The sequence below is a fragment of the Bombus huntii genome, chromosome 9 (assembly GCF_024542735.1).
Source record: "Bombus huntii isolate Logan2020A chromosome 9, iyBomHunt1.1, whole genome shotgun sequence".
NCBI lineage: Eukaryota > Metazoa > Arthropoda > Insecta > Hymenoptera > Apidae > Bombus > Bombus huntii.
The window spans coordinates 748,208-768,383 of NC_066246.1; the positions used below are offsets into that span (position 1 = coordinate 748,208).

At 47.4% G+C, this 20,176-nt stretch overlaps 1 protein-coding gene across 5 annotated transcripts in view; it reads left to right on the top strand.

The window, feature by feature from the left end:
* LOC126869437 (facilitated trehalose transporter Tret1-2 homolog) overlaps window positions 1-20,176 on the top strand; it is a 38,126-nt gene that overhangs the window by 2,656 nt on the left and 15,294 nt on the right. For 2 of the 5 annotated variants that reach the window (XM_050625972.1, XM_050625974.1), the window contains exons 2-7: window positions 68-240; window positions 1,159-1,688; window positions 1,778-2,083; window positions 2,348-2,550; window positions 2,653-2,915; window positions 16,093-16,540. In XM_050625972.1, coding sequence (XP_050481929.1) covers window positions 68-240; window positions 1,159-1,688; window positions 1,778-2,083; window positions 2,348-2,550; window positions 2,653-2,915; window positions 16,093-16,358 — 1,741 coding nt within the window. In that variant the 3' untranslated portion in view covers window positions 16,359-16,540. Of the gene's footprint in view, window positions 1-3; window positions 241-1,158; window positions 1,689-1,777; window positions 2,084-2,347; window positions 2,551-2,652; window positions 2,991-10,090; window positions 10,190-16,092; window positions 16,547-20,176 lie in introns of those variants that run through there. The other 3 variants (XM_050625975.1, XM_050625973.1, XM_050625977.1) reach the window with 3 other exon arrangements.

Below are 20,176 nucleotides of genomic sequence, written 5' to 3' on the forward strand. Positions count from 1 at the left end.
GCTCGTCACCGATTACGATTCGATACGGTCGAACGGCCGCTCAATCGTCGAATCGCTGATTTTTCAGTAAATCGTCTCGGTCTGGTGGTGGTGGTGGTACGTGGCGTTCTTCGAGTGCAGATTCACCGATCGACCAGGGGAACGCTAATTCGAAGGAAATGGAAGGCACGGGAATGATTAACGACGCGGCCGTCCGCCAGGAGAGCAGGAAGCTGTGGCAGTACCTCGCTTCTATTTCCGGTATTTCCACGGAAACGGCCAATCCACCTTAACCTTTTCCGTTTTCTTCTTCTTTTACGATTTCTCGCAGCTTCGTTACGCTCGTCGTAACTCGGAGTTTATCGAGATGCCAGACGTTTCGATGGAACGGGAGCGGGGTAGTTGGTAAGGCAGAGTGACGGTCTCGTCGGAGCGTCGATGTAATTAACGAAGTTAGTTCGTGGTATATAATTATAAAATATAAAATATAAAAAAAAGAAAGGTAGGTAACGTACGCGTTAGCCATTCGTTTCGACCGTTTTGAAACTTTCCATTAAAAAGTTTCAAGATTCGAAAGCTGCTCGTTTTTATCGTTCCATTTACCTTCGATTTCTGTTTGCTTCGAACTAACTTACTTGAAAATCGATTGTGTATACTCGTGGAAAAAATGACGCGATACTGATAAAACGTAGAGTGGAAAAACACAGGTTCTCGTTGGAACCGATCGCGAGACAACGGGGTTACTGTTCCGCGGAGTCGGCGATTCGCGACTCGAAGATATCCTGGAAATCGTTCGGTCGGAACAACGCGTCTCTTCGATGTCGGTCGTAAGGTCGATCGATTATCGCGATATTTTATTTTACACGTACGAGTTGCCTGCTTCGTATTCGCCACGCACGTTCGTGATACGAATTTTCTGGCAACTACTCGACGTTATCTGGCCGTGCCTCGTCGTATCCTCGACGTGACGCAATTTTATAATTGAATTTAAGTGTAATACACGAGTGTCGGTAGAAGGTACAATTATCGGCAGATAATTGCGTAGTTACGTAAACCGTGAGATCGATGGACGAGCGTCAGGTGGGCGAAATAAAAGTTGCGAGTGAAAATCGGGCAGACGGTTTCGAAGAATTCTTTGAACTTGCTTGCGATCGTTTTAACGGAAGCTTTGTTTTCCAGCGTGTATACTGGTGGTCGGTGTGGGCACGGCTCTGGCATGGACCTCGCCGGTGCTTCCACAGCTGTACGCAGCCGATTCGTGGCTGGTCATCACCAAGGAACAAGGTTCCTGGATCAGCTCTCTGCTGGCACTGGGAGCCATCGCTGGTGCTCTAGGTTCGGGATCGATGGCCGACAAAATGGGACGAAAAAAGTCTCTTCTTCTGCTATCCGTTCCGTTCTTGGCCTCCTGGGGTATCATCCTTGTGGCGACCGAGGTAAAGCTTCTTTACATCGCCAGATTTTTGGTCGGTATCGGCGTTGGCGCAGGATGCGTCCTCGGACCAACCTACATCTCCGAAATCTCCGAAGTCTCGACCAGAGGAACGCTGGGCGCGCTGTTTCAGCTGTTCCTCACCGTTGGAATTTTTGTCGCGTTTATCCTCGGAAGCGTTCTCAACTACACCATGTTAGCCCTCGTGTGCGCTCTCATCGTCGCTTTCTTCTTGGCTACCTTCTATTGGATGCCCGAATCTCCCGTCTGGTTGGTGGTTAGTAACGAAGAATTTCTATCTTCGCGGCTTTCGCGGCTACGACGTTCAGACGTCGACTTTCGCTGACGATCCGTCGATGCTTTTAGAATCAAAACAGAAAGCAAGAAGCCACGTCGGCCATGTCGGTGCTCAGAGGAGAGGACTACGATCCGAAACAGGAACTGAACGAGATGCAAAAGGAAGCGGAGGCCAGCGCGGGCAAAAAGCCCAGCCTGAGCGATATGGCGAAAGACCCGATTAACAAGAAGGCTATGATCGCTTCCTTCGGTATGATGTTCTTTCAGCAGGCTTCCGGCGTAAACGCCGTCATCTTCTACACGGTGATGATCTTCGAGGCATCCGGAAGCTCGATGGCGCCGGAACTGGCGTCCATTCTCGTCGCGTTGGTTCAGGTTTGTTCGCTTTAACGTATTTCCTCGATCGATCTTCGTATCGTACGACTACTCTTGGGAAACTCGGTAAAATACGGTTCTCGGAGGTTCGCGCCACTTGCAACAAACGGAGAAGGGAACTTTTCGTCGCAGCGACCCGATTGCCCGACGAAATTCGATTCCAGTTTGCCGCAAGAGACTCGTGTGATCGCGTTCCAGCCGCGAATCGACGAAGCGATCTGTTCGCGAGAGACGTTGACGGTGTAAACGTTGTTCTATGCGCAGTTGGTAATGTCAGGCGTCGCGGCGTTGATCGTGGATCGAGCAGGAAGGAAGCCGCTGCTCATGATTTCCACCAGCATTATGTCGGTCAGCCTGATCGCGCTTGGATATTACTTCCAGCAGAAAGACGGCGGAAACGACGTGAGCTCGCTGGGCTGGCTGCCGCTAGCCTCCTTGATCGTCTTCATGGTCGCCTTCTCCATCGGGTAAGTCGATTTTGCTAATTGGACGAGTTCGGATCGAAAGTTCGAAGTATCGACGAAAGACTTTTAAACGTCGGTCCGATGAAACGGATCTGTTATTTTTAGATTGGGTCCGGTACCATGGATGTTGATGGGTGAGCTGTTCGCCGCGGAAACGAAAGCAGTCGCCTCCAGCGTCGCGGTCATGTTAAACTGGTTGTTGGTGTTCATCGTGACGAAAACGTTCCCGATGATGAACAAGGAGTTAGGTACCGACATGACGTTCTGGATCTTCGCCGTGGTGATGGCCTGCGCCACGGCGTTTACGCACGTCCTGGTCCCGGAAACCAAGGGCAAAACCTACCAACAGATCCACGACGAACTTCAAGGTGGCCCTACCGTGGATAAATCGGTTCAACAGTTGAAAGCTATCGCCTGAAAGCGATATCGACGACGATCTTAACGTTAGAAAAATATTTCCAACCTTTTCGTACATTCATCCACTCGAAGCGTTCGAATCGTCTTTCCATCGCTTTTAAACGTCGTATTATCGTCGATCTCGTTTATCGATGGCGCACGACCGTCGCCTAAAATCGATTTGTTGTTATTTTTTCCGACAAAATCACCATCAGAATGGTACGGAGTTTCGTAACATCTCCACTCGTCCGACGGATCCGATCGATTTAATTATTTCGTTTATCGATCAATCGCGCGGTGCTGTTGCAAGCAACGCGATCAAGCGCTCGAGATGCTTTCGCGCGAAACGAACGCGGACGTCGTGGTAGAGAACGCGATCGATCGAATATGCCCTACGACCGTAATTTCTAGTCGATCGAATTACCGACGTCCGAAAAAGCTCCGACATAGCCTCTGCCAACCGTCGACGCTTTGCCTCTTGCAATTTTTATCACGTCCCCGTATTTATTGCCCGTATGAAAGCGTATCCGTTCGATACGGTGCTCCATCGTCGATTCATATTTGATCGTTGTTCTCGTAAGCGATTTATTTTCGTTCGGGCGAATCAATCGCGACGATTCGCTGTGACCCCAGCGACAAGGAGCAACGCCGAGTTTCTCGTTTTTCGGTCGTTTAATTTCGTAATGTCGATCCCGCGGTCGTGGAACGTGCCCACGCCCGACATCGTTATCGCCAGTGGACGATTATCTGAATGACGTTCACGATGGAAAGATTCGCCGTTGCATCGTCGGGCGTTCCACGTATCTCGCGCTATCGTCTTTTATTTTACATTTTCCTCGAGAGATCGAGGATACGGATACGGCGACCGCGGGACGAGTGTCTCGTGCCGATAACCACGATAACTGCTGCGAGGCTATCGTCTAGTCTGCTAATCGAGCGATCGACGCGTGATTCTTTATAGCCTCTGTTTCTCTCTCTCTCTCCCATTTCTCCTTTTTCCACCTTTACGATACATTTTCCGACACGATCGTATCGACGAATCGTACACGACTTTTTCGACTTTTTTTTACCTTCTTACGTATAAGAAGATTTATAACATTAAAAATGTAAGAAGACAGTCACGCTGCGTACAATAAAGCGTAAATATTAAACTCGTATGCGAGCTATTGTTCCTTTGTGATCGTTCCTCTTCGTTGTATTCGTCGGTCTTCCTTCTGTCGCGGAAAACGGAAAAAGGATAATTGCGAGTTAATCGCCGCCAAGCAACGTAATCGAAATAAACGAACGAAATCACGGATATGCTCGCGAATATTTTCATACAGCGATCGTTAGATCGAGTAATTCTCGATGTCGTTAAAACGCAATCACGGCTAGATGTATAGATAATCACGATAAAAGAAATTTGAAAACGCGAATTTTATCCGAACGAATCGAACGGCGGCCAAGGTTGTTCGTGGTACTCGAGAAAGTTGGATAATGACGTCAGGTACTCGACAATCGTCCCGTTAGTCCGTGCAATTGCCTCCGTGTCTGTGCAAATATTCCAAGCAATCGGAGTGACGACGAAAAGTCGAGAAACCATCGATCGCTTACGTTACTCGATGTTCGCGCTTCGTGTTCCTCGATCGCGAGATATAGTTTGCGCTCCCAATTTTCCGATTTTTAGCACCTATCCACGCGATTATAGCGGCGCGTTTATTTGTTTCACGCGGTAAAACCGCGATACCGCGAGTCTCGCAAAAGTTACGATTCGCACGGCGACGTAATTGCAGCGATCGAAATTTTCCGATGAAAACGTAAACGAAGAGGAACAAAGAAAGCAGATCGCCAGTTATCGTTATCGGAGTCGGCGGTGACCGGTGGTCTACGTCACCGCGTACACCAACTACCGATCGCGCCTAAAAACTGGAACTGGTTTCAATTTCCTAGAGAAAGCGTGTCATCGAGAAATTTTCCGCTCCACGGTTTACGCGTTGTCAGGCTGTTCCTAAATGTTCTCCGCTTCTGTTCCATGCTACGCGACGTACGTATTTATCGTACGGAGCATCGCTGCGTCGAAGTACCTTCGATCGACCAATTAGAAAGTCTCTACCGGGACTTTAACACGTTTCGTTGCTGCGCTCTGGCGATCGAAATCGATTTCGGTATTTTATTCCGATAAATACGAAGCAACGCCGTCGTATACGACGCATATCCAACGTAGCATCTTTCGACGGGAATCCTCGAAGAAATCCGGAATGGTTTCGATGGCGTAACGTCGGTTACGGGAAACGTCGGTCGTCGAAACCGGTCCCGTAACGTCTAATGGCGTTTTGGAGAGGATTACCGAATCGAAGGAGTCCCCGAGTGACTCAAGTACCCGGTACTTGGATTTCCCTCGCTTTCACTCTGCTATTCTTCGCTTCCTTTGCCATTATTCCCCTTCCTCTCCTCTTCGTTCTTTTCAAAGGAATCCCCGAAAAGATCAACCTACCTTAATTACCATGCGCGGTCACGAGTTCGAGGATCGTTGCCAACGAAAATAGACCAGGCAGAGAAGAAACTTTCCACGCAACGTGACGATTTTCGCACATGCGGACTCGTTAGCCGCTGTATATGTAGCGAGGATCGAACTTGCGCGTGTCGAAAAACGAGCAATTGCCGAAACATTCGGCTCGATACCGCGTAGTAGATCGTCGTCCTTCTCCGTAACCGTCCGTGTAACCTGATCGTAAGTATGTTCCGGATCGGGCTGGCTTTGGATTACCTTTAGCTTAGCTTTGGACTAACTTTCGATCGAGTTTGTATTAGATTCGAATCGAGGATCGAGCTGCCGCGAAATTTCGTGATGCGAATGGAACGGGCATGCGGAGGTACGAGGTACCTCCGTGGAATTGTACGTGATCGAGTACGCGTACTCGAGAAGCATCGAGAGTTTGACACGACGAAATTTTCGGGTCAAGCGTTTCGCGTGTGTTCGATCGGTTGGCGCTTTCGGCGGATTTTTTAGAGATCGCTTTGGAACACGGTTTGCGAATGGAATTCTTAATTCGGGAATAGAAATCGGAGAATCGTTTTTCTTTTTTTTAGAGAAATGCACTCAGCCGAGAGCGTTTTACGTAGAGGTAATTTCCTTTCCAGGGAATAAGTATTCTTGCTTCCACGTAAATATTCTCGATTCTAAAGTTTCAAGCTTCTTAAGTAACGTGGCGATTTTTAAATTATTCGCGAAATATTCCATCGAGCTAGGTTAATGTTACACGGAACGCAAACTGTGATACGTCGTTAAAAGGCTATACCTCTTCTTTAAAAGACTTTATTTTTAAAGTTAAACGGTTTTTTTCTGTCGTCCTCCTCCTTCTTCTCCTCCTCCGGTATCTTCCTTATTACGCTCTTCGTTGAAGCAAAAAGTCATTTAAACGCTGGTCTCGTCCAAGACGAACGTTAACGGAGTAACCGTCGGCGCGAACGATAACTGGGAATGAAAAAACGCGGTGGCAAGAAAATACGCGCGTGTCGATTAATTTCGAGGTGTCGTCTTCGTTCGGTTCCGAAACGGTCGAGGGCACCGTTTGCGTTGTAAATGCACGTAGACGCCTCGTAGGTATCCGCCTCGATAAAAGTGGCTACGCGAGGGCAGAAGGGAACGCGTTCTCGTTGAAAACAGCGGACGCAATTTTCAGATGTTCCTCGTTCCAGCGATTCTTGATCCAACGAAAGAAAGAATTGGACGAAACTTCGTTGGAGGGGAAGGGAGACGAGATACGTCGATTCCCGATAGATAATAGCTAATTGCTACTTGCCACTTGCGTAGTTTTATTTTCCTCGTTCGAATCAGCTCGTACTTTCTTACTTCGCAGTTGTTATTACAATCTTTTCAGCCTCATTTTTTATCGCGATCGAATCGTCGATTTATCGACACTCGACGCCAAAGTACTCGAAGGACTAAAAAAGCAATATCGTATCGATCCAACATTCTTCGCTAGATACGAAGTAACCGTTAATTATCGAAATTCACGTGTTTCCCGCAACGCCGAGCGAACCTCGTTGCTCGCGTGGAAGCTTATTGCGCTGTATGGTAGTTCGCGGAAGGGCAGGGCCGCGGATATCCGCGACGATATTCGCGAGAAAGTCAACGGAGAAGAAGCTTTTGCGACGACGGAGAGGTGTTTATGCAAATTCCGTTGCACCGACTTTTCGATCCATCGTCCTATATCGCTGGCCGCCGTAAATAGCGTGCCAACGGTTACCATCCGACCATGAAAACCGAGACCTATTAATTTTTCGAAATATTTTTCGAATACGCGGAAACGCAACCAATTTACGAAAGTCGAGAGAGTACGCGAAATGTTCGATTAGCTCGTCGAGCGCGTTACCGAAAAACGTTTAACATCGTTTAGCGAGTAAATTACCGTTTCGTTTCGATCGGTGTTAAACGATTTGCAACGTACGGAGCGTTTAACGAAAAGCGAGAATAATTACGAAAATACGAGTTTAGGAAGTTGTGGATTCGATAGAGATCGCGATTAAAATTTTGGAAGAGTCGAAAACTGGATATAGATACTGGCTGCTCGGTGAATATATCGTTTAATATGCAGCAGGAACTTCGTCTACCTGTCCTATTATACTCTCGAGTTTACAGTCTCGTTATAACTTCCCTTAATTCTCTTCTAATTTATTCACCCCTCTGACGGTGCCTTTGTCGCCTCATCGTCGTGCGTTATTTCTTCCCAAAGAACAAATTTTCATGAATATAAAGAGGATAAGGAAGGCGATATCAAAGTTCGTTGTCATCGAGTCAACGTTCACGAAGTCACGTCGTCCGACGAGTCTCCAGCTGGACGCAGCGGTCGAAAAACGCGATCCTCTTGTTCGCCCATCGTATCGCCACAGTCACAGTCTCTATGTTTATTCGAAAGAGGCCCGAAGATGGTAGGAGCTTTGATCGTTGGCAACGACTAGGAATTTTTCGCGAGTGAATTTTTAGCCGGTGAACCAGACGCCGTCGACGTTAAAGAAACGTAAGTAGAGATCCTCTTCGTTTGCTTCTCTCGATACTCGACGTTCGACGTTCGACGTTCGACGGATCGACGTAGCTTGTCGGCACTTCGCCGGCCAACGTAATCATTGGCACGAGTCTCTCGTCGAACGATAGGAAAAATTTCTTAAATCGTTTAGCGGCTGAATATAGCCGATCGATCGTCGCACGAGGGACTCTAGTGACGTCTCGAGCAAGGACAAAGAGTAAACGGCGACGGACGATTCATCGGCGTCGCGTCGCTTTTACCATTCGCGTATATGTTGGCTGATTACGAGGCAAGGTTCGCGTATCGATCGATGTCCGTAAACGCCCGCCCTTTCCTACGGTTTTCAGCGTCTCGGAGACGTTTCTCGATCCGTAGATTAGATTATATAATTCGCCACCGAGTCGCCACCGTACTTTGCGCGACGTTTTCAGCTTGAGATTTTACATTTCGTCGTTCGATCCTCTTTGTTTCGAGTTCGCGTTGTACGGCGGTCGAAACGTATTCCGAAATCTAGTAAAACCTATTCCAAATCTAATATCGTTGAAGTTTTAAGGAATATTTCGTATATTTCACGTATTTCGACAAAATCGTGATGTTAGATAGGTATTCGACGACTTTGACACTACTATGACTAACGCTCAGATAAGCTCGATACTTTTTCGTATTTACGACGTTTCGAATCGGATGGAAAGCTCGAATTGGAAAGCAACAACGCCGTAGAGGCGAAGAGGACGGCGAACGGTTGCAACGATTCTCTCGGTTCGTGCGATAGGTTGACGTCGCCATGGAGCGAGTCGCGTAGAACGAACGACGATCTTCGATCGAATCGAAACAACGATCCGCTCGATTATTCGTCGTCTTTGTCGTCTTTGTCGTTGGACATTTTAAATCCAAACGGCGCTTTCGAAGCTTTGAGAGCAGATACGATTGACACGATCGATCGTACGTAACCGATTTTATCCGCGGACGATGTTATCTCGCTTATGTGTACGAAGAAATTCGCAGCACGAGCCGTTTTACAAATTTAAACAGCGATATCGCGCGAATTTCATTAAAATCTCTCGTGGAGAATCGCTCGTTTCGAGTGGTCGACGCGAATTAATCCATCAATTTCAAAACAAAACGCGCGATTGATCTACTATGATCGATACGACGATTTTGTTTTCGTAGTTGTCGTTGATCGGCAGGATTCGTGTCAACGCGCGTGGTTGACGTTTAATGATCTCGATTCGATTACAATCTGCCAGCCGTTTCGTACGCTCGTTCGTTTACTCCTTCGCCGAAACTGGCGTTGGATCGAGGTCGTAATTCCATACGATTATCGATAAGATTACGTTTGTTCGCGGTTCTGTTATAATTCAGGATGGCAATGGTGTAAATGGTCGATAAACGCGTTGCGTTCTTAGCGGCTGATCGCCGATCGGAAAGGCTAAGAATAAGAATAAGAACGGTGTCGCGATCTTTGGGAACGGGGCTCTAATTAAGCGATCTGGGACTGTGGATCGAATGGTGGTTGTACGGCGTCGAATTTCACGACGTTGCAGAGAGGAAGCTGCGTGGGATACGCGCAGGCGATAACTAGACTTTATTTTTATCGAAGAACACACGTTCGATCTATCCTTCGTTCCCTTCTTTTTTCTTTTTAAATAATAGAGCTACAAATAAGCTTCTGCTGCGACACGTACGATACCGTTAAAAACGAATTGCAAAACGAAATTCTACCGATGTTTCGAGGATTGCGTCTCTCGGTGTGCATAGGCAAAATACCGATGGCAACGAGAGGAGAAGACGCGCCGTGTCACGAGATTCGACGCCGGCATCATCCGCTTCTCTCGTGTATCGAAATTTCTTCGTGCATGCGTAATTAAAAATACATGACGCAAGATGCGATCTCGCCAAATGGATCATCCTGTCCTATTTTAAACCGTCGAAACCATCTTCGTGCCATATTTACCTTTTCGAGTGGGGCGGATTAGCCGAACGACGAGACGTTAATTAGCGTTTAATTCTCGATCTACGCTCAGTTGGAGTGGCGATCGTCGCGTTATCGAGGGTCAGTCACAGAGACGGCTATATTCCGCGGACTGTTGCGTGGAGAAACGTTTATCCGTGTGTGTCCGATGGTACACATTCTCGGATAAAGAACGGTTCCAGTTCGTTGTATAACGATTATCGAGTGTCTCTATTACGGGTGTTTCTTAGGGAAAATACCATTTTGACAAAGTGCGCCCACCTTGACGGTAAGTGGATCGTTCTTTCATTTTCTCTGGTTTCGCGCTAAACTCGCGTCCCTCCTTTTCTCGCGTCGTATCTTCCTTTCCCCGATTCTTTTCCCGAATCTCGATTGGAGATATTTCTTGGCTGACGCGCCACCGCGTTATGTTATGTTTCTTCTCTCCACGTAGAGATACACAGCGACGCTGGGAGACTCGAGGGTGGAAGATTTATCGATTTCTGGGCAAGTCTGGATCCAACGAAAAATAGGACTTTCCAGTCGCCAGGAAATCTACCGGAATCGATAACTCCGATCCCATCGGCGTCCCCGAAGTCGAGGACGAACGATCCTCGAAGAACGTTTTTACCCGTCGCGTTCTCCAAGAGTTCACGATCGAGCGACGAAAGGTTGCGAAACGAAGATTCCGGTGATTCGACGATCGCCGGTACGAGCACTTCGAAGGAAAACTCGTTGCCTCGCGTTCCTCCGTGTCCAAGCGAGTTTCAGATCGACGTACGATCCACGTTCTCGCGACGCTTTTGTTCCACCGTACGAGAATTTCATTTCCGAGCAGTGACTGATCGTTCGTAGAAACCTGCGATCGTTTGTAAAAAGAATCGCAACCGTTGAACCCTGCGAACAAACGTGCCGATTACTCGGAGATTCTTTCTTTTGCTCGCGCGTCTGTATCGTCGTTTAATCGTACCGCCTACTATCGACGCACCTATACAAACGAAAGACACGAACGATAAACCAACGGAAACGTAGCAGATCGCGAAACGTCGGAATTATAGCACCGATCGTCTTCGAGCATCGTCTTCCTCGAATCGATTCGTAATTGGTCACGTAGTTTCCGATAACGTAACGATTACCGAACGAAATAGATCGCGCGGTACAACGATTCAGGATCGACGACGTGCCTCGTCCCTGGCGTCGGCGCGATTACCTCTCGCTTTGATCAACGTGGTCTTGAAATTACCAGAGTCGTTCGCTTTTTCAACAATGCTCCACCTATGTCTAGAGGTTTGCGTCACCCGACGATCCGTCCGAAAGTCAAAGAAAAAGGGAAGATCTCCGCTCGTTGCTTCGAGCCTCGAATTCGATTTACGGCAACGGCAACAAACGAATCTTTGATCGATCGGTAATAGAATCGGCAATATTTAACAACTCGCTTGCGTTTTAAGGCTAAATGAGTACTCGAACGCGTACGATGGCAGATAACCGAATTCGTAATTGTAAAATATCTTCTTCGACGCACGTTTTCGCAATGCGTGTAAGCGATCCTCGATTATCTTCCGTGGAAAGCTCGTCTTCGCGAAACGGTTTAATATCGGCTGCAAATAAACGACAGAAGATACGAAACACGGGGTCGAGATCAAATACAAGATCGAACGCGTTCGAAAGAACAGAACAGATCGGAACGGTAACAAATCGTTATTTTCTTTTTTCACCTCTATCCGCAAGAGCGGACGATCGGTTAGCGGGCAGAAATAATCTCTGGTGCGAGTTTCGGCGGTCATATTCCGGTCGTAGAGCACGATTCATCGATCCGAGCTAACGATTCGCGTACGCGAATTCGAGGGTCGAGCACGGGTGCGATTTCGTCATCGTCGACCAAATATTCCAGCCACGAACCCTTCTTTCGCGCGATTTCTCGTACGCGGTTTCCTCTCCATCTTATCGGCCGATAACATTTTTTCGGTAGCAGATAATGGCCGTGACAAATAAGTGGTTCTCGAGTTGTAGATAATCTGTCGAACATAATTCGCGATTTTCTTTCGCATTTCCATTTAAGTGGTATCGCGATGGTAGTCGCGTAACGCTGAAAAAACTTCTTGGAACGAGATAGATACCGCGAATGGTAGTGGTGGTGGGAACGATACCGGAGATTTGGAAATTAACCAAGAGCTTTTAATTGCCCTGTTTCGAGCACTCGCGGCATTCTGATAATTTCGATAATCGGCGTGGAATTATCTCGGAACGAATATTTCGAATTAAAACTAGTATCGCGAGCCGAAAAACGTTCGTCGTTGAAGGTATTTAAACAAATACACGCGAAAGGACAGGAACGCTGCCGAGATAGAGATCGATCGATATCGAAAATACTTGTACGAAAGCGTCGCGCGTATTCTTGTAAACACCATCGATGTTATTACAGTTATGTTTGCTCGCGAAGCGTTGTACATATCGCGAGTGGGCGTATGAAAAATGAGAAAACAGAAAAGAACGAAAACAGACGATCTAATCGCGTAGCTACCTTTTCTTCGAGAGACGCGCCTGTCGTGTAAATATACGATACTCCGTTTTACCATCGACGTTCCGAGTATCGTTGTAGTTGTACGTTACGCCAGTGTTGTTTCTTTGTCTAATTATCGTGTAATTAAGACATCGTGGTCTAAAAAAAATGACTAAGAAAACGAAATAAATTACGTAATGTTTTAGCATTGCATGTGCGTTGCAAATACCGGTAGAACGTTTATTTCGCGAGCAGACGGTATCGAGGTCGATGTTGTTCCTCGATACGATTTCGCGTAACGAAAATAATTATATTACCGAAAATTGATTCGAACGACGCGAAAACCGAGAACGCAGCGACGCGTCTGCTTAGAGGCGTCGAATTGTGGAGGGGATTTCCGAATTGCGGCAGTCGGGCGCCGGCATTCGAACGAAGAGGACACGCGTTGCGCGTACTCCTTATCGTTACATTCCGCGTGTAACGTACAACATTACGTATGTTACGTGTTCCGCGCTTACATTTCAAACATTTAACGTTTTATTTATACGTATGTGTACGTATGTATGCGTACAATTTTACAAAATTTTCAGGCTACGCGTAATACGCGACAATGTACAAAATATTTCGTACAAAGCACTTGTCGTAATATTTAAAGAACGAAACGAGTTTCTGTTCGGATTCTACGAGAAATTAACATTTTTTTGCAGAGAACTTGCTTCAGATTTTATAATAAAAATCTTCGTTTCTATCGACTCTTTGCCGGGATAGGAACCAACGGAGCGGATTTTTAATGAAAAAACGCTTCCGGCTCTTGTAACATCCTTCTCGTTGCCAGCACTTTGGTCGATGCAACCTTCGGTAATCCCGAGATTCTAGAAATCAATTAACTCGGCCCCAGGTTCCGAACGTACGAGCACAGAAGACCCCGCTCGTTTGATCACGGCGTACCGATACCTTTCCTCTTTCATCTTTATCGATCTTTCCGATAAACATCGGATGGAACTCGCCTCGTTTTTAAAACAAACTATCGTCGGAACGCCGTTCTTTACGTTTATAAACTTTCACTCTTCTTTCTTTTTTTTTTTTTTTGTTTCTTTTTCAAGCCTTACACTGCGAGCGTTACACGGTAACACGCAGCATCTCGCTTCGATTTTCCTTCGATCTCGTCGAGCGATCGTAACGACCAGCGACGAGTAACGAGTACGAGAAAAGCTTGTACGTGAGACGAATGTAACGCGCTTCGCGTACTAGGCAAATCGTTGTAGTACGCTGCAGAGTGTTCGCGTAGCGCGTGAATGAAAATCGACGAGCGGAACGATCGTTGCGAGTGTGAATGAAACTGAAATGAGCATGGATAGACGCGTAGGACGAGGAAGTAGCAAAGACACGCAGCCGTCTTGGACGATGCAACTCGAGTCGGCTAAACGTCGGTCAAAGATAAAATAAAGTTCGACATCCGGGAAATTGTGATCATTGACGCAACTGAAACTGCGATCATTGACGTCGAAAGATTATATAAACGATATAAAGGAACGCGTCGTTATTTATTTAATAGTCGTACGTAGACGATCGTTCAACGTGGCTAATGGAATTCATACGCGACCGTCGTTCTCTTCTCTTCTCTTCTATCGTCGATTTACGTCCACCCTACTACTATCTGCATTCGTACGTTAGTGTATTTTCGATTAATCGCGGGGAGACGCAATCGCGAGGAAACGCGTCAACGGCAGTCGCAAATTCCCGTTACGATCATAATAATCGACACCACGAGTCGATCGATCCCCTGATTTCCGTTAAGATAATAGGGGTGGTTGGGAGGGTATAACACTGTGATTCACAGGGTTATAAGGTTTTTATTTTTAACGCTTGAGTTACACCGTTGCTTACGATATATATCGTCGACAATGAGTTGACGTATACGGATGCGATACACTGGCACGACATTCGTTGGTGATCGAGCAAGGCTCTTAGAGTTTTGTTATAGTTGACGTAGCAAAAGGGAAAAGGCAGAACCCGTTACTGACGCTATTCTAAAGTTGTAGAATAAATAAGGTACAGCGACGACGCTGTGTCGAAGGAAAGCTAGCGACGGGCGTGTCTAGCGCACGGGACCGTCGGATTTGTTCGTGACATTTTTGGTCAGGAAAGCGAGGGCAGCGTACGTTGCTTCTGATTGGATAAACGAAGCTCGGTGGACTAGGAAGGGTCGTACCCGTGTCAAGCCGTAGGTGACGATACTCTTTAGAAAGCGATTTAGAAAAAAGATTTGTTCGGTCGGAAGGACCTTAGCTAGCGAATTACTGGGATTTACCACGGGTCTTTCAGACTATCGAGGGTACGCAGTAAGGATGAGCGGACATCTGGTTCCCGTCTGGCCCGCGGTGTATGGCCTGGTCTAGGTAGAGGGTCGTTCGACGTAACGATTAGCATATATAGCACTCCAATTCGATCGTTTCCTTCGAAACCTGTTCGTGACAGCGTGTGTATCGCGACGTTGAACGTTTGGCATTCGTATTTCCAACCCCGTTAGCTCGCGTCCAACCCTTTCGCACGAGTACAGCTGCCGTGGTACACGTGCAGTCCGATTTGGTATCGATCTTTTGCGCCGATGCTAGGGGCGCGTAATAGGCGAAGGGTAAAGTCTTTTTAACCGCCGCTGCTGACCGACTTAATTCGCGGCCGTTACGCCACAGACGTATTCGTTCGATCGCGACAAACGTTTCGAAACCCGAAGAAAAATCCGATACGTTAGATAATGCAGATACGGAGAACAATCGCGATCGTCCAACAGCGATATACAGAGAAGGACGAGCGAAGATTTCTCGATGACGGCACTTCTTTTTTACGCGTCTATCGCAACCTTTTTCTTAGATTCGCTTGCAAAGTTTCCATCCGAATGGTAAAGAAAGACACGATGATATAAATTTTTAGCCTGTTCTGGCTAATTCGAGTTTCCTTGAGAAAATCAAAGATCAACGGGCTATCGCGTTCAGTAGGTTGTCCTGCAAAAGCGCGAAACGAAAACGATGGAATTATGCGTCGTTCTCTTTATATCGCGATTTTGCATCGCGTTTCCAACGACCGAGAAACACACCCGATCTCGGCTCTTTTTCTTACTCGAGCGAACTCGTTTCTTTCCGATGATAAAATTTCTCTCGGACAGCTGCGTAGATCGACGAGATACGCAAACGATAACGAACGCGAAGAAAAAATGTTCCGTAATTATAATTATATAATACAACGTAACGATCGACGAGACGATGGAATCCGCGATGGAACGTAAGCGACAATACGTAGGACGATCGTTAACTTGGCCAGGCCATTGCAGGTTGCACGACCCTGACCTTCGGCCTGGCGACGCTAACGCTAACGTTCGCGTTAAAAGCGTCCGGCTTTACGAGCTTGGCAGCTTGGAAACGGGAAACGTAGGCGAAGCAACAACCACGCGAAGTAATCGTCCGATCCAGAACCATAGATTTTCGTACAGCCTGTTTAACACGTTCGATAGCCGCGCGAATAGCAGCACGACTATCCGTGGCGGTGAAAAAGCGAAACGATCGGCGCCGCTTGGCGCCTGTTGGCGTTTCAACCCCGTCGGTCGACCGTATCGACCGACGATCGCGCGACCTTGGCACGATCCGTAGCTGGCCGCAGGGTCGAAAACTCACGGTATACGGTTGTTGCAATTTCAGCCGGAGAAGGAGACTGCTGGTCGTCGCTAGCTGGAGGGAGAATCGCGAAGCGTGCGAGAGTAGGACGAACCGACGAAGCTCGTTTCGCAGGAAGGAGGAAGCACGAGGGAAGGGAGAGGAGGTGGAGCGGGGCTTATCGAACGGGGCCGTGTACGTGCGAGAGACAGGAACGGGCTGAAGCGACGCGCAAGGAGAGAGGGAGAAACAGAAAAGGAGAGAGAAATGGCCCCCACCCACGTCCAGGAGGAAATAGAGGGGCGCTATAAAGAGTATGCCTATAGCCCTGTACCAACGAGTTGCACTTCGACGGTGTACTATTCACCCACCCTTGGAAAATATCCCATAAAGTTCGGTGGTAGCTTACCCAAGTATCGCACGATCGGTGACCAGTGTCCTGCCGCAGAAATGACGGAGAAGGGCTCGACGTTGCTTCAGTATCTCGCCGCTGCAGCGGGTAAGTTCCAACCCTTTTTCTCAATGGCTAAACGCGGACGTTCGATCCGCGTGCCAGGACTCTCTCGGGGAGTCGCATCTATCGACGATGCCGTCCGTCGACCCGAGTTTAGCGACCCCGGAGCCGCTCGTCGTTGGCCACCTTTTCCGTTGGCAAGCGTTTCATTTTCGCACGACGCGCCGCTGTTCGAGGGATCGTGGAATTCTCGTTCGAAAATCGATGGATTTCGATGGAACGCGAAAGTACGAAATCGACGTGGTCGACGAGCGTGGAAATCTTTTAGCGATAAGCAGCTCAATGATTATCTGTAATTATCAGGTGCGCGTATCGAAAGCTCGATGTTTTCAAAGGTTACTCGAATTTTCGAGCGAACGAAACGCGGTATTCGCGGTCTAGAGTTGGAAAGCAGCGAGGTATCGTATCGTTCGTAGAATTTGACATACTCGTGGAAAAGTTTATTCGATAAATCGGACGCCGCGGAAAGAAATTTACCGCGCTAACGAGTCCGTCGAACGTCGATAATATCTGTACGACGTAAGATTTCCAAGATACGGATTAGATAAATTCAACGGACTCGATTCCACTGACGAACTACTACGAAAGATCGATTCTACGTGTAATTCTCCGTTAATCGTCGACCGATTCGCCTTTCATCGTACAACGCTTCGAGAAGAAGAAACTTTGGTGCTTCGTGGTGATTCTTCGTGGCAAGAAGAGAAAGAATCGCGATCTTCGAGTAGAGTAGAATCGAAGCGACTGCTACTTTATGAAATTAGTTCTTATCGCTCGTTCCTGAATGTTTCACCGTCGTAACGTTAAACGGCCGAATCGAATCGTAATTGACTTATTATCATGCTATACCGCGATACCACGGTGACACGATGACGGTATAACGAGTTCGCTCGTAACGTGCGTAAATTTTCTTTAAAAACGTTTCACGTACAGGTGGCAAAACCGTTATCTTACGATCTTCGACTCCTCGCTCGATAATTAACAAATAGCCCAAACGAAGTAACAGCGTAACGAGCAAACGATTTTCTTACTTAATCGCTGACGTTCGAGCAAAACGATCGCGTAAAGTATAGCGCGTTATACGTATGGACGGACAAACAAAAGTGAATTTACGTGTTCGTGCGCAAAACAAGGAAGCGATGTAAACAGACGATCGGACGAGAGCGCGTTTTCGCTGGTCGCGTGCGTTTCGAAGCCATATAGGCTGGAAACGCGCGCGCACCGACTTTGTCGCAAGAATACGCGACGTCATGCTACGGATATATTCTTCCTCGTGTGCGTGTCTTTTTCAAAGATTCCTATTATCATTACCGCTATGGTAGCTATTAAGGGGTAGAGCCTAGCGGACGTTTACTTCTGGCTCTCGGTAGATCACGACGACTCGTATAATTTTTCTCGATTAAAACGAACGAAACACGCGAAAATGAGAATTGAAAATTCTAGAGTTCTATTCCTCTAGGAGAAGCGCGTGTCGAATAATCCGGCGTACGTTATACCAGACAGCTAAGCAAATATGAATTTGCGATCGAGCAGGGACGAACAGTATCGCGATTCCACGACTCTCGACGTCGGACTTTTGCTTCCGTTGGAAACGACGCGTAGATCGTTCAAGAGTCCAAATTTATGAGAGTATCGCGAGACTATGCAACGTCGCGTTTATCGACAATCGGCGATATTTGTTTAAATGTTTGCCGCCACGATCCAAGTAGCCATCGAGTTATACGTAATTATAAAGTAAAATCTCGGTTTCCCAACGCTTCGTTTTCTTCCCGACTACGATCGTGCGCGTAGGCGGACGTAGAGATTCCACGTAGAAATCGCATGGTCGATGCTTTAGCGAGGAATAGATTTCGCCGTCGAGTTACGTGGATCGGACCGTTGAAAACGACGAGATAACGTTGTCGGCGACAGAACGGTGGCATCCACGTGTTTCACGGACCATTTCTCGCGTTTCTATAACTCATTGTGAAAATACGTATTCGGATAGTTCACGCCGTCCAACGAACATCGTATCGTTTTCGTGTGTTCGAGCGGAAAACGTTCGCTCGAAATAATCTGCATTCCCGTGATTCATCCTACACGCCCTCCTTCTTTTATTGTACTTTGAATCGACGAATTCCATCAGCCTCTCGTAACGAGCGACGTAAAATCGGACAAACGCTCGACGATGGAGACTCGAACGAGAAACAACAACTGTTGGCATTGCTCCGATCCAACCGGTCGACATCGACAGTCCATAGTTTTTCGTTTCTCTTTCGCGTTCCTCTTCGCCCTTCTCTCGGTATATTTAGTGACTGTCTTTCTAAATATATCGAAATGTAATCTCTCAGGCGACGAAAAAGAAAAGAAAGAAACGGAAAGAATAATAAGAACAGATCGAGGAAGGAAGACCTCGAATAGCACCGTACGAGTGTCAAGGAAGAAAATCGGTATGCCGTGACTGAAAATAACGCCGTTTATCTTTAACGCGGCTCTCGTAGGTGACAGGCGCGAAGGAAATAGCGTGACGCGATAAACGAAAGAAACGAAACTGGAGGAAAGAGAGGGAACGCGGCAAAGTCGGCGCTGGTTCAAAGTTGGAACAAAGTGGAAGAGAAACGCGAACACGCGGTATCGATTCGTGCGTCGATTCGACGAATATACGGGCGCGATTTGGCAAAATTTTCGAGCGCTCGGAACGATCGCAACAGAGAGCCGAATCTAGAGTAATCGCCAGTTACAGTGTTTGAAAAATCACGGACAAAAATATCGGACGAAAGAGTCTAAACGCTTGGAAACGGCGCGATTTGTTTCGAGGTTTTACGTATCGGATGACCGAATTGTTACCAATGTTGTGACTAACAAGGATGTAGTTTGAGTTGATTGGAATCTTCAGCGGGCGTGATTCAATTTGGACGGACGCCGGATGCGAATCGTTTAATATTCGCGGCCGTTCGAGGACACGAACCTCTCCTCGCGACTGTTGCTCCCACGTAAACCCATTGTCCTGCACGCGACAATCTTCGCATTTCGTTCGACCGTATTCTCGATCACGTTCTCTCGCGTCGATTGCTCTACCGATATAAATCTCGTAAAAGGTTCGTCCCCCCCCCCCCCCCCTCCTATACCGTACGTATCGACTATCTCGTTCGCGTATAAGCGTCAAACGTCCCGAATATTTCAAAGATGAATTTCCACGTAAATCTTGCGGTCGTCCTCTCGAATATCGTTGGAAATTTTTCAGCTAAAACTAGATTTTTTAAACGGTGACGAACGGCCGTTTTTCACGCCTGAATATTGACCTACGAAGGTTTGTCCGCCCACATCGTCCGATTTTAACGATCCGTGAGCGAGCTTTTATCCATTTTCACGAGGCTACGCCTTCGCTCCTTCTACATAGGTAGAGACGCCCTACAACGTCTTAGGGAAAATCGAATCGTTTGGGAACTGCCACGAAAGCAGCTTTTCGTTTGGTTTTTCCCGTTTTACGCATCGTCGTAACGTTGTTGCGTTGCAGCAAGGCCGCGAAGAATTCGAGAAATCGAGGCTCTCCTGCGGCGTGGTCGACGGTCGTGGCTCGCGTTTATCTCGAAGAAACGAGACGCGCGTCCTTCGTTTCGACCAAGTCGTTAAATTTCA